At 40.8% G+C, this 20968-nt stretch overlaps 1 protein-coding gene across 3 annotated transcripts in view; it reads left to right on the top strand.

The window, feature by feature from the left end:
• The window catches only part of CADM1 (cell adhesion molecule 1), a 636874-nt gene that overhangs the window by 405569 nt on the left and 210337 nt on the right, over positions 1–20968 (top strand). For all 3 annotated transcript variants that reach the window (XM_053691376.1, XM_053691375.1, XM_053691374.1), the window contains exons 5-6: positions 2374–2511; positions 11850–12011. In XM_053691376.1, the coding sequence (XP_053547351.1) occupies positions 2374–2511; positions 11850–12011 (300 nt within the window). The remainder of the gene's footprint in view (positions 1–2373; positions 2512–11849; positions 12012–20968) is intronic.

Below are 20968 nucleotides of genomic sequence, written 5' to 3'. Positions count from 1 at the left end.
CACATCCGGGGGAGTGGTCCCTCCATCCAGATGTGTTTTCTCAGGTTGTTCAGATGTGGGGTCTTCCACAAATAGATCAGATGGCATCTCATCTAAACAAGAAACTTCCCAGGTACCTGTTCAGGTCCAGGGATCCTCAGGCGGAAGCAGTGGACGCGTTGACACTTCCTTGGTGTTATCAACTGGCTTATATTTTTCCGCCTTTAGTTCTTCTTCCAATAGTGATCTCCAAAATCATCATGGAGCAATTGTTTGTGCTGCTGTTGGCTCCAGCATGGCCTCACAGGTTTTGGTATGCGGATCTTGTTCGGAAGTCCAGTTGCCAACCTTGGCCACTTCCATTAAGGCTGGTGCTTCTGTCTCAAGGTCCGTTTTTCCATCAGGATCTCAAATCATTAAATTTGAAGGTATGGAAATTGAACTCTTAGTGCTTAGTCATAGAGGTTTTTCTGACTCTGTGATTAATACTATGTTGCAGGCTCGTAAATCTGTTTCTAGAAAGATTAATTATCACGTTTGGAAGCCTTACATTTCATGGTGTTCTTCTCATAAATTCTCTTGGCATTCTTTTAGAATTCCTAGAATTTTACAGTTTCTTCAGGATGGTTTGGATAAGGGTTTGTCTGCAAGTTCATTGAAAGGACTAATCTCTGCTCTTTCTGTTTTATTTCACAGAAAGATTGCAAAACTTCCTGATATTCACTGTTTTGTACAGGCTTTGGTTCATATCAAGCCTGCCATTAAATCAATCTCTCCTCCTTGTAGTCTTAATTTGGTTTTGAATGCTTTACAGGTTCCTCCATTTGAGCCTATGCATTCTTTGGACATTAAAATACTTTTTTGGAAAGTGTTGTTTCTTTTGGCCATCTCTTCTGCTAGAAGAGTTTCTGAATTATCTGCTTTCTCTTGTGAATCTCCTTTTCTGATTTTTCATCAGGATAAGGCAGTTTTGCGGACTTCATTTAAATTCTTACCTAAAGTTGTGAATTCTAACAACATTAATAGAGAAATTGTTGTCCCTTCCTTGTGTCCTAATCCTAAGAATTCTTTGGAGAGATCTTTACATTCTTTGGATGTGGTGAGAGCTCTGAAATATTATGTTGAAGCTACTAAAGATTTCAGGAAGACTTCTAGTCTTTTTGTTATCTTTTCTAGTTCTAGAAAAGGTCAGAAGGCTTCTGCCGTTTCCTTGGCTTCGTGGTTAAAGCTTTTGATTCATCAGGCTTATTTGGAGTCGGGTCAGGCCCTGCCTCAGAGAATTACAGCTCATTCTACTAGATCAGTTTCCACTTTGTGGGCTTTTAAGAATGAAGCTTCAGTTGATCAGATTTGCAAAGCAGCAACTTGGTCTTCTTTGCATACATTTACTAAATTCTACCATTTTGATGTATTTGCTTCTTCGGAAGCAGTTTTTGGTAGAAAAGTTCTTCAGGCAGCTGTTTCAGTTTGATTCTTCTGATAATGTTTTAAGTTTTTTCCATTCATTTCTGAGAATAAACTTATATTTTGGGTTGTGGATTAATTTTTTTTAAGTGAAAAATTGCTGTTTTTATTTTATCCCTCTCTAGTGACTTTTGCGTGGAGTTCCACATCTTGGGTATTGCTATCCCATACGTCATTAGCTCATGGACTCTTGCCAATTACATTAAAGAAAACATAATGTATGTAAGAACTTACCTGATAAATTCATTTCTTTCATATGGGCAAGAGTCCATGAGGCCCACCCTTTTTATGGTGGTTATGATTTTTTGTATAAAGCACAATTATTTCCAAATTACTTTGTTGATGCTTTTTACTAATTTCTTTATCACCCCACTACTTGGCTATTCATTAAACTGAATTGTGGGTGTGGTGAGGGGTGTATTTATAGGCATTTTGAAGTTTGGGAAACTTTGCCCTTCCTGGTAGGATTGTATATCCCATACGTCACTAGCTCATGGACTCTTGCCAATATGAAAGAAATGAATTTATCAGGTAAGTTGTTAAATAAATTATGTTATTTCTATACGTTCCTCTCCTTTCCTGCTGTACTGTAGATCTCTACTTACCCCCCAGTGTAGCTATATATTTCTATACATTCTTCTTTCATGCTGTACTGTAGATCACTACTTACCCCCCAGTGTAGCTATATATTTCTATACGTTCCTCTGCTTTCATGCCTTACTATAGATCTCTACTTACCCCTCCGCATTGCTGTATATTTCTATATGTGTCTCTGCATTCATGCTTTATTATAGATCTCTACTTGCCCCCAGCATAGCTGTATATTTCTTTATTTCCCTTCACCTTATGCAGCTCTCTATTTCTATATCTTCCTCTCTACATCTGTTCCTTAAAGTGTGTTTTTATGCATTTTCCCCTCTCTTGTTTCAGTTCCCCCACATGACCTAGTGATTGATGTTCAGAAGGACCTGCATAAGGAGGGAGAAAAAGTAGAAATGAATTGCACAGCCATGGCAAGCAAGCCAGCGGCAACCATACGATGGTTTAAAGGGGATCAGGAACTGCAGGGTGAGAGGGGAGAAAAATTACAGGATCAATGTGACTCTCAAAAGGGGGAAGTCATAGGGTCAGTGTGACAATGAATAGTAGTCACAAAGGGAATGCGGCAATGGAGGATTGGTGTCACAATGGGGTGTCAGGGTGAGTGTGACACTAAATTGGATTCACAGGGTGAGTGAGAAACCAGGGGAAGGAAGGGAAGTCACAGGTGAGTGTGATACTGGGGGAGGAGAAGAAACTCACAGGTGTGTGTGACACTGACAAGGGTAGTTGCAGGTGTGTGTGACACTGACAAGGGTAGTTGCAGGTGTGTGTGACACTGGTGGAGGAGATGGAAGTCACAGGTGAGTGTGACACTGACAAGGGTAGTTGCAGGTCAGTGTGACACTGGGGGAAGAAGGGAAAGCACAGGTGTATGTGACACGGACAAGAGTAGTTGCAGGTGTGTGTGACACTAGTGGAGGAGATGGAAATCACAGTGTGTGTGACACTGACAAGAGTAGTTGCAGGTGTGTGTGACACTAGTGGAGGAAATGGAAATCACAGTGTGTGTGACACTGACAAGGGTAGTTGCAGGTCAGTGTGACACTGGGGGTAGAAGGGAAAGCACAGGTGTATGTGACACGGACAAGGGTAGTTGCAGGTCAGTGTGACACTGGGGGTAGAAGGGAAAGCACAGGTGTATGTGACACGGACAAGGGTAGTTGCAGGTGTGTGTGACACTAGTGGAGGAGATGGAAATCACAGTGTGTGTGACACTGACAAGGGTAGTTGCAGGTCAGTGTGACACTGGGGGTAGAAGCGAAAGCACAGGTGTATGTGACATGGACAAGGGTAGTTGCAGGTGTGTGTGACACTAGTGGAGGAGATGGAAGTCACAGGTGAGTGTGACACTGACAAGGGTAGTTACAGGTTAGTGTGACACTGGAGGACAGTAGAGAAATAACAGGTGTGTGTGACACGGACAAGGGTAGTTGCAGGTGAGTGTGACACTGGGGGAAGGAGGGTAAATCACAGGTGTGTGTGACACTGACAAGGGTAGTTGCAGGTGAGCTTTGAGTAGGTGTGTTTGAGGTGTGTGTGTGTGTGACACTGAAGGAGAGACGGGAAATCACAGGTGTGTGTGTTTGACACTGAAAAAGGTAGTTGTAGGTTTATGTAACACTGGGGGACAGAAGGGAAATCACAGGTGTGTGCCATTGACAAAGGTAGTTGCACGTGAGTGTGACACTGACAAGGGTAGTTGTAGGCGAGTGTGGAATTCATAGGTGTGTTTGATATTGACAACTGTTATTTTGAGTGTGACACTGGGGGACACGAGAAATCACAGGTGTGCGGGATATTGACAAGGGTACACTGTCAGGAAAAAAAAGTGCTAAAATTGTACCTTTAGGGGTACAGCAGCTTGTCACTGGGGCAGTACCCTCAAAGGTACACTCATTGAACCCTTTAACATGGGAACATATTGGTACCCTTGCAGATTGTATCTTCAAAGTTAAATATGTAGCTTTGGTGACTAAATTGGACCTCTTTGTTGCTTTGGTATCATAATGTTAAAAAGTGTGCAATTTTGGCCTTTTAAGGGTACTGCCCCAGTGACAAGCCCTTTGTACAAAACATAGCATATTAAATATGCAAAACTGTTGTTCCATCAAATTTATTAAATTATATTCAAATGTACCTTCACCTACTGTGCCCTTGCTCAGAAAGATAAGTATATAAGTATTTGTCTAGCTTTAAATAACAATAATTAAATAAAAATACTTACAGTAGCAACACTGAAGTTTGATGATTTTAGAAAGGTGTTAAGTTTCTGCACTGAAATCCTGATAGAACCTGATAAAGCTAACTGGTCTAAAAGGAGCGACTCATAATGCTTTATTTCACTCAGGACTAGACTCTAACAACACACCATTTAACTTATGGTGACACACTTCACATAAAACATAAACATGGAAAAAACATATAGACATCATATTAATAAAATATAACTAACAAGAGGAAGGGGAATTCAGGGGAGGTATAAACAATAAAACTCACAACCATACATTTGCATTGTCACCCTTTTCAAAATATATGCAAATTAGTCTTTTTTCCCCAGTACACAATTTTGTTATGAACCTTCTACCAATAGATGACGCTGTGTTACTCTATGCCCAGGAACTTTCAACCAATAAATAGTGCTGTGTTACACTATATCCAGGAACTTTTGACCAATAGATGGTGCTATGGCGTGTTACACTATGTCCATGTATGTGACTGGGGAACAGTTACAATTTTATATTTTTTTAAAAAACAGAATTTATGCTTACCTGATAAATTACTTTCTCCAACGGTGTGTCCGGTCCACGGCGTCATCCATAACTTGTGGGAATATTCTCTTCCCCAACAGGAAATGGCAAAGAGCACAGCAAAAGCTGTCCATATAGTCCCTCCTAGGCTCCGCCCACCCCAGTCATTCGACCGACGGACAGGAGAAAAAAAGGAGAAACCATAGGGTGCCGTGGTAACTGTAGTTAAAGAAAGAAATTTATCAAACCTGATTAAAAAACCAGGGCGGGCCGTGGACCTACACACCGTTGGAGAAAGTAATTTATCAGGTAAGCATAAATTCTGTTTTCTCCAACATTGGTGTGTCCGGTCCACGGCGTCATCCATAACTTGTGGGAACCAATACCAAAGCTTTAGGACACGGATGAAGGGAGGGAGCCAATCAGGTTACCTAAACAGAAGGCACCACGGCTTGCAAAACCTTTCTCCCAAAAATAGCCTCCGAAGAAGCAAAAGTATCAAATTTGTAGAATTTGGCAAAAGTGTGCAGGGAAGACCAAGTCGCTGCCTTACATATCTGATCAACAGAAGCCTCTTTCTTGAAGGCCCATGTGGAAGCCACAGCCCTAGTAGAGTGAGCTGTGATTCGTTCGGGAGGCTGCCGTCCGGCAGTCTCGTAAGCCAATCGGATGATGCTTTTCAGCCAAAAGTAAAGAGAGGTAGCAGTAGCTTTTTGACCTCTCCTCTTGCCAGAATAAACGACAAACAGAGAAGACGTTTGTCTGAAATCCTTTGTTGCTTCTAAATAGAACTTTAAAGCACGTACTACATCTAAATTATGTAACAAACGTTCCTTCTTTGAAACTGGATTCGGACACAAAGAAGGCACAACTATTTCCTGGTTAATATTCTTGTTGGAAACAACCTTTGGAAGGAAACCAGGTTTAGTACGCAAAACAACCTTATCTGAATGGAACACCAGATAGGGCGGATTACACTGCAGAGCAGATAACTCAGAAACTCTTCTAGCAGAAGAAATAGCAACCAAAAACAGAACTTTCCAAGATAACATTTTGATATCTATGGAATGTAGAGGTTCAAACGGAACCCCTTGAAGAACTGAAAGAACTAGATTCAGACTCCAGGGAGGAGTCAAAGGTCTGTAAACAGGCTTGATCCTGACCAAAGCCTGAACAAAAGCTTGAACATCTGGCACAGCTGCCAGTCATTTGTGTAACAAGACAGATAAAGCAGAAATCTGTCCTTTTAGAGAACTCGCTGATAATCCCTTATCCAAACCTTCTTGGAGAAAGGAAAGGATCCTAGGAATTTTAAACTTACTCCATGAGAATCCCTTGGACTCACACCAACAGATATATCTTTTCCATATTTTATGGTAAATCTTTCTAGTTACAGGTTCTCTGGCTTGTACCAGAGTATCTATCACAGAATCCGAAAACCCACGCTTAGATAAAATCAAGCGTTCAATTTCCAAGCCGTCAGCTGGAGAGAAACTAGATTTGGATGTTCGAATGGACCCTGTACTAGAAGATCCTGTCTCAAAGGTAGCTTCCATGGTGGAGCCGATGACATATTCACCAGGTCTGCATACCAAGTCCTGCGTGGCCACGCAGGAGCTATCAAAATCACCGAGGCCCTCTCCTGTTTGATCCTGGCTACCAGCCTGGGAATTAGAGAAAACGGTGGAAACACATAAGCTAGGTTGAAGGTCCAAGGCGCTACTAATGCATCCACTAGAGTCGCCTTGGGATCCCTGGATCTGGACCCGTAGCAAGGAACCTTGAAGTTCTGACGAGACGCCATCAGATCCATGTCCGGAATGCACCATAATTGGGTCAACTGGGCAAAAATCTCCGGGTGGAGTTCCCACTCCCCCGGATGGAATGTCTGACAACTCGGTTAATCCGCCTCCCAGTTTTCCACTCCTGGGATGTGGATCGCAGATAGGTGGCAGGAGTGATCCTCCGCCCATTTTATGATTTTGGTCACTTCTCTCATCGCCAAGGAACTCCTTGTTCCCCCCTGATGGTTGATGTAAGCAACAGTCGTCATGTTGTCTGATTGGAATCTTATGAATCTGGCCTTTACTAGTTGAGGCCAAGCCCTGAGAGTATTGAATATCGCTCTCAGTTCCAGAATGTTTATCGGGAGAAGAGACTCTTCCCTAGGCCATAGACCCTGAGCTTTCAGGGAGTCCCAGACCGCGCCCCAGCCCACTAGACTGGCGTCGGTCGTGACGATGACCCACTCTGGTCTGCGGAAGCTCATTCCCTGGGACAGGTGATCCTGGGTTAGCCACCAACGTAGTGAGTCTCTGGTCTTCTGATCTACTTGAATCACTGGAGACAAGTCTGTATAGTCCCCATTCCACTGTTTCAGCATGCACAGTTGTAATGGTCTTAGATGAATTCGCGCAAAAGGAACTATGTCCATTGCTGCAACCATCAACCCTACTACTTCCATGCACTGAGCTATGGAAGGTCGTGGAACAGAGTGAAGAACTTGACAAGCGTTTAGAAGTTTTGACTTTCTGACATCTGTCAGGAAAATCTTCATTTCTAAAGAATCTATTATTGTCCCCAAGAAAGGAACTCTTGTCGACGGAGACAGGGAACTTTTTTCTATGTTCACCTTCCACCCGTGAGATCTGAGAAAGGCCAGAACGATGTCTGTGTGAGCCTTTGCCTTTGAAAGAGACGACGCTTGTATCAGAATGTCGTCCAAGTAAGGTGCCACTGCATGCCCCTTGGTCTTAGAACCGCTAGAAGGGACCCAAGCACCTTTGTGAAAATCCTTGGAGCAGTGGCTAGCCCGAATGGGAGAGCCACAAACTGGTAATGTTTGTCCAGAAAGGCGAACCTTAGGAACTGATGATGATCTTTGTGGATAGGAATATGTAGATACGCATCCTTTAGATCCACGGTAGTCATAAATTGACCCTCCTGGATTGTAGGTAAAATCGTTTGAATAGTTTCCATTTTGAACGATGGCACTCTGAGAAATTTGTTTAGAATCTTGAATTGGTCTGAAGGTTCCCTCTTTTTTGGGAACTACAAACAGATTTGAGTAAAACCCCAGTCCTTGTTCCACAGTTGGAACTGGGTGTATCACTCCCATTTTTAACAGGCCTTCTACACAATGTAAGAATGCCTGTCTCTTTATTTGGTTTGAAGATAAGTGAGACATGTGAACCTTCCCCTTGGGGGTAGTTCCTTGAATTCCAGAAGATAACCCTGAGAAACTATTTCTAGTGCCCAGGAATCCTGAACATCTCTTGCCCAAGCCTGAGCGAAGAGAGAGAGTCTGCCCCCTACTAGATCCGGTCCCGGATCGGGGGCTACTCCTTCATGCTGTTTTGGTAGCAGCAGCAGGCTTCTTGGCCTGCTTACCCTTGTTCCAGCCTTGCATCGGTTTCCAAGCTGGTTTGGTTTGCGAAGCATTACCCTCTTGTCTTGAGGCTGCAGAGTTGGAGGCCGGTCCATTCCTGAAATTGCGAAAGGAACGAAAATTAGACTTATTCTTGGCCTTGAAAGGCCTATCTTGTGGGAGGGCATGGCCCTTACCCCCAGTGATGTCTGAGATAATCTCTTTCAATTCTGGCCCAAAAAGGGTTTTACCCTTGAAAGGGATATTAAGCAATTTTGTCTTGGAAGATACATCCGCTGACCAAGACTTTAGCCAGAGCGCTCTGCGCGCCACAATTGCAAACCCTGAATTTTTCGCCGCTAATCTAGCTAACTGCAAAGCGGCATCTAAAATAAAGGAATTAGCTAACTTAAGTGCGTGAATTCTGTCCATAACCTCCTCATACGGAGTCTCTCTACTGAGCGACTTTTCTAGTTCCTCGAACCAGAACCACGCTGCTGTAGTGACAGGAATAATGCACGAAATAGGTTGCAGAGGTAACCTTGCTGTACAAAAATCTTTTTAAGTAAACCCTCCAATTTTTTATCCATAGGATCTTTGAAAGCACAATTATCCTCGATAGGAATAGTAGTGCGCTTGGCTAGTGTAGAAACTGCCCCCTCGACCTTAGGGACTGTCTGCCATAAGTCCTTTCTGGGGTCGACCATAGGAAATAATTTCTTAAATATAGGAGGGGGGACAAAAGGTATGCCGGGCTTCTCCCACTCCTTATTCACTATGTCCGCCACCCGCTTGGGTATAGGAAAAGCGTCGGGGTGCACCGGAACCTCTAGGAACTTGTCCATCTTGCACAATTTTTCTGGAATGACCAGGTTGTCACAATCATCCAGAGTAGATAGCACCTCCTTAAGCAGTGCGCGGAGATGCTCTAATTTAAATTTAAATGTCACAACATCAGTTTCTGCCTGTTGAGAAATTCTACCTGAATCAGAAATTTCCCCATCTGACAAAACCTCCCTCATGGCCACTTCAGATTGGTGTGAGGGTATGACAGAGCAATTATCATCAGCGCCCTCCTGCTCTACAGTGTTTAAAACAGAGCAATCGCGCTTTCTCTGAAATGCAGGCATCTTGGATAAAATATTTGCTATGGAGTTATCCATTACTGCCGTCAATTGTTGCATAGTAACAAGCATTGGCGCGCTAGAAGTACTAGGGGTCTCCTGCGTGGGCAAAACTGGTGTAGACACAGAAGGAGATGATGTAGAACTATGTCTACTCCCTTCATCTGATGAATCATCTTGGGCAACTTTACTATCTGTGGCAGTACTGTCCTTACTTTGTTTGGACGCTATGGCACAATTATCACACATATTTGAAGGGGGAGACACATTGGCTTCCATACATACAGAACATAGTCTATCTGAAGGCACAGACATGTTAAACAGGCTTAAACTTGTCAATAAAGTACAAAAACCGTTTTAAAACAAAACCGTTACTGTCTCTTTAAATTTTAAACAGGGCACACTTTTTTACTGAATATGTGAAAAACTATGAAGGAATTGTTCAATTTTAACCAAATTTTCACCACAGTGTCTTAAAGCATTCAAAGCACTGCACCCCAAATTTCAGACCTTTAACCCATAAAATGAGGAAACCGGAGCCGTTTACAGTTTTAACCCCTCTACAGTCCCAGCTCCAGCCTTTGCTGCGACTTTACCAAACCCAGGGGGGTATACGATACCAAATGAAGCCTTCTAGCAACTTTTCCAACTACTTCCAGACCCACGCACATGCAGCTGCATGTACTGCTCTCAAAAGTAACTGCGCAGTAATGGCGCGAAAATGAGGCTCTGCCTACTACAGAGAAGGCCCTTCCTGACTGGGAAGGTGTCTAAACCAGTGCCTGACGTAAAAAAAAACGTTCCCCAAAGATATAAAGTGTGAATTTCAACATCAAACTGTATAAAATGCCCAAATAAAGCAATCGATCTAGCCCATAAAAGTGTCTACCAGTTTTATAGCCCATATTAAGCCCTTTATTCTGTTTGAGACTAAGAAAATGGCTTACCAGTCCCCATGAGGGGAAAATGACAGCCTTCCAGCATTACACAGTCTTGTTAGAAATATGGCTAGTCATACCTTAAGCAGAAAAGTCTGCCAACTGTTCCCCCCAACTGAAGTTATCTCATCTCAACAGTCCTGTGTGGGAACAGAAAACGATTTTAGTTACTGCTGCTAAAATCATACTCCTCTCACAAACAGAACTCTTCATCCTTTTCTGTTTCAGAGTAAATAGTACATACCAGCACTATTTTAAAATAACAAACTCTTGATAGTAGAATAAAAAACTACAACTAAACACCACATACTCTTCACCATCTCCGTGGAGATGCTGCTTGTTCAGCGTCAAAGAGAATGACTGGGGTGGGCGGAGCCTAGGAGGGACTATATGGACAGCTTTTGCTGTGCTCTTTGCCATTTCCTGTTGGGGAAGAGAATATTCCCACAAGTTATGGATGACGCCGTGGACCGGACACACCAATGTTGGAGAAAACTGGTTCTTAAACAGATCTTGTTTATTTTATAGAATTTAAAATTACATTTTTTTCTTTGTAATTTAAGTTAATATATTTTCTCTATGTGTAAGAGTTATCATCTTGATGCTCTAAATATAAACATTAAAATGCTAATTAAGTGCTTGGGTGCTGTTTAGAACCAGCAACACAGTGTCATTGAAGATATGGGTTGTCAACTATTTTTTGTCCACCTCTTGCATTTAACCAACAAACCAAATAAACATTAATTATTTTGCTGTACAGCATGTATGTCAAATTCATTTTGAGTGATTGCCAATGATGTGTTCATTGAATAATTGAGGTGCACAAATTATATAGATTTGCAGGGTTTGGCAGCCTTGAACCACCCATCCTTCTTCTCAACCTTTTGGTCACACAAGTGATTGTACATTTTTTGGGGTATTAAATGGTTCAGACATGGACCCTTTAGCAGCTCGAAACATATTTGTACCTTAATTATCCCTGAATGGTACATATTAGTTTCTTAAGGTGTAATTATGACCCAATGAGGGCACAACCACAGCAGTTGCACCGTTCACAAATGGACCACAACTGTACCCTTTTTTTCCGACAGTGTAGTGGCAGGTGAGTGTGATACTGGGGGGAGAAGGGAAATCACAGGTGTATATGACATTGACAAAGGTTGTTGCAGGTGAGTGTGACACTGGGGGGCAGAAGGGGAATCAGGTGAGTGTAACACTGACAAAGGAAGTTGCAGGTGAGTGAGATAGTGCAGGAAAGAAGTCACAGGGTGAATGTGACACTAAGGGGGTGTCACAAGGTCACAGGTGTGTGTGACACTGACAAGGGTAGTTGCAGGTGAGTGTGACATGGGGCAGGGAGGGAAGTCACAGGTGTGTGTGTGACATTGACAAGGATAGTTGCAGGTGAGTGTGACACTGGGGAGGGAGGGAAGTCACAGGTGTGTGAGTGACACTAACAAGGAAGAGTCACAGGGTGATTGGACACTGAGAAGAGGAAGCAACAGGGTGAGAGTGACAAAATAGTAAGAGATTTGCTGGAGAATGTTATTGTTGCTGGGGTCATTGTGTAAGAAGTGCTGGACGACAACAGGACTTTGTGAAGGTTACTGACATTTGGTTTCCTCAGCTGGCAGGACTGAAGTGGAGCCCCTGGGAGATAAGATGTTTCGTGTGCACAGCCAGATCTCACTCATTGCACTGCGAGAAGATGATGGGGTTCCCATTGTGTGTCAAGTGGATCATCCGGCTGTCAAAGAAATGCAAGCACGGCAACATTTGGAAATTCAGTGTAAGTATCAGGTATGAAAATGAGATAAATAAAAAAAGGATAAGTCAGTTATGAATATGAAATGGAGGTACCATTTATGAATATGAAAGGGAAAATGTGCCAGTTGTCATTATATGAGATGTCTTAGCTTTGACTATGTGGAGGATGGGGCAGTTGTGAATATGAGGTGGATGAATTGGTTATCAATATGAGATTTGTTATCCAGTTGTGAATATGTGGTGGGCGTGTTATAAATATAAGCTGAATAAGCCAACTTTAAATGAGGTGGATGTGCCAGTTGTCAATATGGAGTGAATATGCCAGTTGTGAATATTAGATGGATGAATCAGTTATGAATAGGAGATTCATTAGCCAGCTGTGTATATGAGTTAGACATGACAATTGTGAATATGAGGTTGATAAGACAATTGTGAATATGAGGTGGATGTGCAAGTTGTGAATATGAGGTTGATAAGACAGTTGTGAATATGAGGTGGATGTGCAAGTTGTGAATATGAGGTTGATAAGACAATTGTGAATGTGAGGTGAATGAGACAGTTGTGGATATGAGGTGAATGAAACAGTTGTGAATATGATGTGAATTAAACAGTTGTGAATATGAGGTGAATGAAACAGTTGTGAATATGAGGTGGTTGAGACCGTTGTAAATATGAGGTGGTTGAGACAGTTGTGAATATGAGGTGAATGAGGCAGTGTTGAATATGAGGCGAATGAGACGGTTGTGAATATGAGGTGAATGAAACAGTTGTGAATATGAGGTGAATGAGACAGTTGTGACTATGAGGAGAATTAAACAGTTGTTACTATGAGGTGGTTGAGACAGTTGTGAATATGAGGTGAATGAAAGTTGTGAATATGAGGTGGTTGAGACCGTTGTGAATATGAGGTGGTTGAGACAGCTGGGAATATGAGGTGGATGAGCCAGTTGTGAATTTGAGGTGGATAAGCAACAAACAATATGAGATAATACAAATTAGGGTTAGTGTTAAATTACTGATATGGAAAACAAATAAAAGAAGATTTCACATGTATGTATTTAATAAATAACTAAAAACGGTAAAGAAAATATCTGATAAAATTTGAAATAGACACCGGTGTCTTAATAACATGAATTAACTCAAAGCAGTCTGTCCTACAAACAATATGTTCCGGAGTAGAAGTTTACATCAAGATTGTGTAAAACCATAAACACATATATGAAAATCAACGTGTGAATCCTTAACACAGTAAAATTAATCAAATATAAATCAGTGAAATGATAAATGTCTGCCCAAAATTAGAAACTGATCTAGTCATGTGACCTATTTCCAGCAATAGCGGTAATCTTCAAACCGGCTTTGCCGATCAACTGTTTGACCCTCAGGGTGCAGACAAGATCAAAATAAGAAGACTGGAACCCCAACGGTTGTTAAAAACTGTAATACTCATCCAGGCTGTGGCATTCTCTTTTCTCCAGTCTTAGTAACTTAAAGGGACAGTCAACACCAGAATTTTTGTTGTTTAGAAAGACAGATAATCCCTTTATTACCCGTTCTTAAGTTTTGCATAACCAACAGTTGTAATAATACACGTTTTACCTCTGTAATTACCTTGTTTCTAAGCCACTGCAAACTGCCCCTTTGTGTCAGTTCTTTTGACAGACTTGCATATTAGCCAATCAGTGGTCACTACTAGATAACTTCACGTACGTGAGCTCAATGTTATCTATTTGAAACACATGAACTAACGCCCTCTAGTGGTAAAAAACTGTCAAAATGCTTTCAGATTAGTGGTGGCCTTCAAGTTCTAAGAAATTAGCATATGACCGTCCTAGGTTTAGCTTTCAACTAAGAATACCAAGAGAACAAAGCAAAATTGGTGATAAAAGTAAATTGGAAAGTTGTTTAAAATGACATGCCCTATTAAAATCATGAAAACATTTTTTTGGACTTGACTGTCCCTTTAAGTAATCTATGCATTTTGACTTGAGAAGCCTTTGTCAAGATACACTAGTTCTGTATATATACAGGGCTCTAAATCTCCAGTGGTCCCGGATGACAAAGAAATTTGACTTTTCCTTCTAATGGCAGTGAGGGTTCACGAAAAACCATTCATTATCTATGGGAAATACTTATGCTTGCCACCAGGAGGAGGCAAAGACAGTGCTTATTAGGGGCAGTTACACCATGTTTATTTGTGTCGCCTGCTAGGAACTGGTTTATCATATAGATGTAGCGCCTTTTTTTCTCTGTCGTGATGGAGCGCGGGATGCCCGACTTTTCCTGCCTCAAGCAGCCTTGTTTGCCGCGCTCCTGCTGATTGGTCCCTTATGGTGGGCCTTGATACTGCTCTCAGCACTAATGTGAATGCAGCGTTGTCTACCGCTTACATCCAGGTTAGATTGGATCGTTCAAGCCCTGAGCGAGTAAATTCATAGGGTCTGGCTATGTAGATTATTGGAAATCAATATTGGGATATATTTTTGTGCACTGTTTTGTGTACAATTCCATGTAGGGTGTTTATATACTGTTCAGTATTAAATGTGTCTGTTATTTGCCGGCATATAGTGGCTATATTTTCACACATTTTCTAGTTTATTGGTTATCTGAGCCGGTATGATTTTTATTACGGGTCAGTCTAATTTTTTTCTCTGCTTCAAGGTAGAGGAATTTTCAGTCCAATTTAGCATTAGCAACTCCTTATCTGTTTTCCTTATGTAGGAAATAATATGTACATTGCTCCAAATAATTTAGAGAGTGAGATGTCTTTTTAGCCTTGCAGAGGCTTCCTAATCTCCTTTATGGAGTATAATGACCATAATCCCTATTTAAACTTGATTATACTGTATGTTTTTCTTTGCACTGATTGACACCTAGTGGATATCGGAGATACCACTCCCTTGCAGATTCTGTGTTTATCATGTCCAGTGGGCTTTTATTAGGGAAGAAAACAAATTAGTTTCTGCTTGAACAGAGTTACATGTGATAAGTAACCTTATATAGGGGTAGTATCCTATCAGTGCTTGCTCACTTTTATATATGATGCTCATATTTATGTAAAAATTCGGGGGCAGCTTTTTATCAACAGCCCTGCTGGTTCTTCTCCAAGTCTTGAGAAGACATTCTCCTAAACAAGGCCCTTTTTGCCAATTGGGGGAGAGAAGTAAACAGCTCTTTTTGGACTGAGTATATAGTATATATAATTTTTTGGTAATTTTTTTCTCACTTTTTTTGTAATAATTTAAATAGATTTTAATCTGTTAAATAAAGTTTAAGTTTTAGAAATGTCTGCACCCTATAGCTCCCTTTCTTAGCTTTTTACCCCCATGCTCATATTTATGTGTCATGTTCCAAATTAGCGTTATTGTCCTGACACATATGCATAGATCAGGTGGCAGGTGTTCCACGATGGCTTAGTGGTAATCTTTGCTGTTTTGAAAGATGAAGGTCAAGAGTTCAAATCCAGCTTTGGTTGCCTGTTCTTTACAGTGCATGCCCTTTCACTGATGTGTTACAAACACCCTGCCTAAGTCAGCTTTATAAATGTTACAGTGTTAGCACACTTGAAAGGTCATATTTCTGTGTTCAATAGCCTTTCAGTACTAGTACTTATTTTTTCTTCTGTGTCTAGTCTCTCATTTCAGTCCTGGCACATATGTATGTCTCATGTGGCTATTAACCTAATCTGTGGTTCACTTGCACATATTTCTTTGCTCTCTCATTCATTTTCTTAATGGAGTCTTCTCTGCTGAAGAGAATATTTATATTTGGTTTATTAGAATTTTGGATGCTTCTTATTCTTATATCTAGGGTGGGATATATGTTTGTGTTTTATGAGTGGTAAATGAGAGTGGAATAATTTTTCTTTTTCCTGAGAATTTTTTTTATTTAAGGTGTGAACTTAAACATTGCAAATGCTAACTTTCTCTCATTCTGCAATAGAAAATATATATTTTTTAGGTATTCCTGGGAGATCTGCAGTATTTTTTTTCTGTCGTGTCGACCATTTGCTCTATCCAAAGACCTTTTGGGATAATATATATATATACTTGTAGTTATCAGGGTTACTATGTTACTCAGGGTCAGTGGCTATCAACCCTATCAGTGTTTTTAGTCATTCTTATCCTTATCTCAAATATGAGAATATTTATCTATATTATCAGCCCTGAGTCTCCTTTTACCTGGTTTCTTATTTGTTCCAGTACTTTTCTAACCTTCTGTCTTATTTGTGAATAAGCTTTCTGGTGTTTAATAGCCTTTCTCAGCATTTTTACACATTTTGTAATGACTTCTCTCATTTTATGAATATATGGTGGGGTTTGGCTTTTCTTATACCTAATCTCTGATGAGGACATCATGATATTTGCAACATTTTGGCATTACTCATGTTTAGTCACACCTATTCTGTTACAAGAATACTTAGTTCTGATATCTTTTGACATCTCAATTACTTAACCACTCTTCGTTTGTGGTAGAGAATGAATACACATAGTTTTTCCTCTCTGAGATTTCCTACTATTTTTCGTATGTGTCTTCTGGTGGCTCTGTAGTAGCTGCTGGGTTAACTCTTAGGAGCCCAGAGTTTTTTGGTACCTTTTGGATGCAGCCATTGAGTGGCTTTCACATTCTTTTTCTGCTTGAAGAAAATCTTTCTATCGTGCCTTGTTGACCTTGAAGGGTTTTCCATTCTTTTTTGCTGGAGGGAACAAGTAATTCTGAGCAGATTGTCTCCCTCTCGGAGGTATGATCCCTACTCTAGGGGGTGATCTGAGAGATTTTCTTAGTTGGGGGTGTCCAGAGTTAGACCTTTGGCTTCCGTTTCCTTGCATATTTCTGAGGTTTGGGTCGGTAGTGTCAGGGTGCCAGGAATCAGACTGAGACAAGAAGTGCAAAAATAATCACACCTTTATTAATAGCAAAAAATAATAAAAAGTCCACAAGTCAAATAACAAGCCAGGAGTCAAAATCAGAGCTGGTAGTCAGATGAGCCGAGTCAGGAGCCAAATCGAATAGTCAGACGAGCCGGAATCAGGAACAAGGAAAACAGCAGAGTTAGGAACAAGCCAGGGATCAGGAACCAGGAAGGACGTCAGGCAGCCAGGTAATACACAGGAACTCTCACAAACAGGTCTGAGACAACGCAAAGGCAAAGCATACTGAACAGAGGCCCTTTAAATAATAAGTGATGACATCACAATTCTGAGACTGCATCCTGTCTCACATGGATGATGCACACCAGTCTGGCCATAAAAGGAAGTGCAGGAAATTAGCGGCATCCCCCACAATGCACCATAGTCAGGAAGAGAGGTGAGTAAAATGGCTGCCAGCAGCACATGGCAAACACAACTGGGAGAAAGCCCTGACAGGTAGATACTCAGTCAGAGCTAATGAACGCTCTAGCGGTCCCCTGGCTTTTAACTTGTGTTCTGTTTTCGTCTTTCCATGTTGCTCTCTCGAGTGGTAGCTCAAATATATCTAGAAAGTCTTGTCTTGATTCTTCAGGCCTCTGATCATCCTCTCAGATTTTGTTTTGAGTTGCACATTTTCTAGGCTTATGTACTAGGTCATTGGTTTGATTATCAGATAGTAATTTTGTGACCTAATAGTCCAATCTATTAACAGGCCTAATAAGATGTCATCTGTTCCTTTGTGTGCCTTTGTAATGCTCCTATCATAGCCTCCTATTATACCTGTCATACTTCCATCACAGCACCTCCTATTTTCCAGCCTATAAATCGTCACATCCTTGAGATATCCATTGCTTGATTATTTTGTTCTCTTTTGTGTGTTTGTGGTTACTTCACCTGTTCTCTCCTGAGACTACTTCCTGAGAATACTTCCTGTTTCCAGATCTAATCAAGCCTTTGCCGTTTCAGAAACAGCTTACTAGCTGTCTCAGCTCTGAACTCTACTTCGTCACTCACGTGACTGCATCATTCCTCTCTACACAGTGGATCATCTCTGAACCAACCCCTGATGCATTGTAGCATACACATGCTAAAGACTCTCCGGATCCGCTCACAGCTGTCTTCATAAATTCAGATGTTCATTACCTGCTGTTCCATGGATCTCAGCAATTATTCCAACTGATCGCAAGTACTGTATACTAGTTTTGCTAAACGAACTGTCCATAAATTGTTTATATGTATATAGCACAACTTGGAATTACTTATTAGTTTAGCTAAACAAACTGAAGATAAGTCTATTTGTACATTTACTGCACAACTTGGAACTGCTTATTAGTTTAGCTAAAGGAACTGAACATAATACTGTTTGTACATTTATTGCTCAACTTGGATTTATTTCTGTTCCTCTTGTATATATCACTAACGTTCACAGTAATCTTTGGACTGCCTTACCTCTCAGTAAGATTACTCCTATAAGAACTTATACTATCATTATCCTAATCACAGATTGTAAGCATCTCAAATTCTCTACCTTAAAAGGTTAATCAGGATCTACTCATTCCTTACCTATTCTCTGGTGTTACCTGAATACTAAGGAAACTCTTTGAATTAACTGCACTATTTAATTAACCCATTGATTCATTTTAACCTCTGGGTATCAAATATTGCTACAAAACATCTATTAATATTACATTTTAATCCTACTCAAACTCTTACAGCCTCTTGGTTTAGAGCCTTGGTTCTCTGCTTGCTAGCAGAGTGCAGGGATTTGTGGGGCTAGACCTTCTGTGGAAGGTCTTCCATCATCAATATTTTGAGGATGTTTGCTGGTCGATGATTGGCTAGTCTTTGTCTCAGAGGGGTTCTTTGAGACAGTGACCTATTTTCCCTTCTTGGACGCAAGTCCGTTCATACTCATATTTATCTAAGGTCTGTAAGTGTGGAATTCCTTGCCTTGGGGTAGGTTTCCACGTCTCCTGCATCATATTTCAAGAGGATCTGGAGTAGTGCCTGTCTTTCTCGTTCTACCAGCCACTCTGGTGTCCTATTTCTTTATCTTCCTTACAGAAAGATTCATGGGTCTTCTCTATGTTTGTCTTTTAGAGATTTATTGTTTTGTTTTTGTCTCTGCAGAGACATCTGTTGGGAGTAGGAATTCTCTAGAGGTGGTGCCTTACTGTTAGAACTGCCTACCTCCCTCCCTAACATTTGTTTTCTCCTCAGCTTGGGTATTGATTTCCCATAGGTAATGAATGTTTTTTGTGGACCCTCACTGCCATTAGAAGAAAAATAAAATGTATGCTTAACTGATAAATTTAATTTCCTTCTTGGCAGTGAGTGTCAACGAACCTGCCCTGATTTTGTGTAGTGGCAGCAGTCTGAGCACCTCTGTACCCCTTTTTATCTCTCTACTTTTCCTTATGCTCATCCTGAATTATTGGGAAAGTAGAGGAACTGGGAGGGATATTTCAATGTTCTGTTTGGGGTGTCTTTGCCTCCTTCTGGTGGCCAGGATAAGTATTTGCCATATGTAATGAATGTTTTTCGTGGACCCTCACTGCCACGAAGGAAATTAATTTATCAGGTAAGCATACATTTTATTTTTCCTATCTCTAATATTAAGTGGACTAGTAACTTTTTCCCTCTGGACTAGTAACTTTTAACCCCTAACTAGTATACCATAGTGGTATTTTTCCACCAGTGTGTGTGTGTATATATGTATGTGTGTATATATGTATGAATGTATATATATATATATATATATATATATATATATATATATATGTATACAAACAGTCTGAAGGAACCTCACGCTCAGCAACTGCATATGGAGATCCTCAAAGCAGGCAAATCAAGCAGAGATTTGTATCCAAATAAGCTTTTATTAGACGAATAGAAAACGCCTTTTCCAAACATTTCGGTTCCCACTGGAGCCTTTCTCAATGGAGGCTGTGCAGACATAACAAGACAATCACACTAATTATATACACTAAATAATACCAACCCTCACAGTAACTGCGAATGATCACTGTCAAACATCCGGTCTCCATGCGGCAAACTTCCACAATGGCGTCGGCTCAGGCGTGTGACGTCATCAGCCCAGAACACTAGCTTGTAACAGCAACGTAACTGTTGCTATAGATACGGCATAAACAAACTGTACAATCATAACAGCAGCAGGACGATCGGATGCCCGAGTGCAATCTAATATTCACAGTGACTGTCTCACAATCTAAACATATATTTACAGAAATTATTTACATCACTGTTCAGTGAAAAATAAGTAATTGGGAATACTGCTACCATCTATACACTCAGGTATCAAGGTGTCAGCTGTGTTACCTGTAATAACCTGTTGACTGGGAATACGTTCAATCATCCTCATACGAACAAGAGGTACAACATCAGATACAGGCTTTCTTGTACATCTGATTTCGTGATATACATCATCATCTGTCCGTGCTCTTTTTGCTATGTAGGTAAAACGGTGACCTCTTTCCGCGAAAGACTCGCTAATCACAAATCTATGATACGACAGTCATTGTATAAGGGCCGGTTGGACCAGCCTGTAGCTAGACACTTCTTACAATTTCAATGTTGAGAGCAATTCTAATTGATCATATCCCATTCCCCAAGAGAGGAGGGGACAGAGTACTGGCTCTATTGCAACGGGAGTCGAGATGGATTTTTGCACTTGACACTGTATACCCAAAGGGACTGAATGCGAATAGATTTTGCTTGCTGTTATTGTAAATGATGTTCATGATGGTTTCTTGCCGTGTTGTTTTTACCTACTCTCTGAGACATGAAACATATAAGCTTTAAAATTAGGGTAATATGTGTAACAAGAACATATATGTATTGATGTGCTTAGGAAAATCCCCTAATAAGCTCTTATGCTTCTTATATACAACAATGCATTAACATAGAATGAGCTGGCATTGGAACATTAGTGGGCATAGATTGTGTCTACACTGCTGTATTTTTTATGTTCACTTATCTTATATCTCTTAGGGGTTTATAAATAGTTTTGTATAGATTACCATGATTTTTTAGCCTAAGTAGTCTAAGT

Source organism: Bombina bombina, chromosome 8 (genome assembly GCF_027579735.1).
Source record: "Bombina bombina isolate aBomBom1 chromosome 8, aBomBom1.pri, whole genome shotgun sequence".
NCBI classification, from domain to species: Eukaryota; Metazoa; Chordata; class Amphibia; order Anura; family Bombinatoridae; genus Bombina; species Bombina bombina.
Note: the sequence above shows the minus strand (reverse complement) of the source record. Positions and strands in the feature narration are given on the sequence as shown.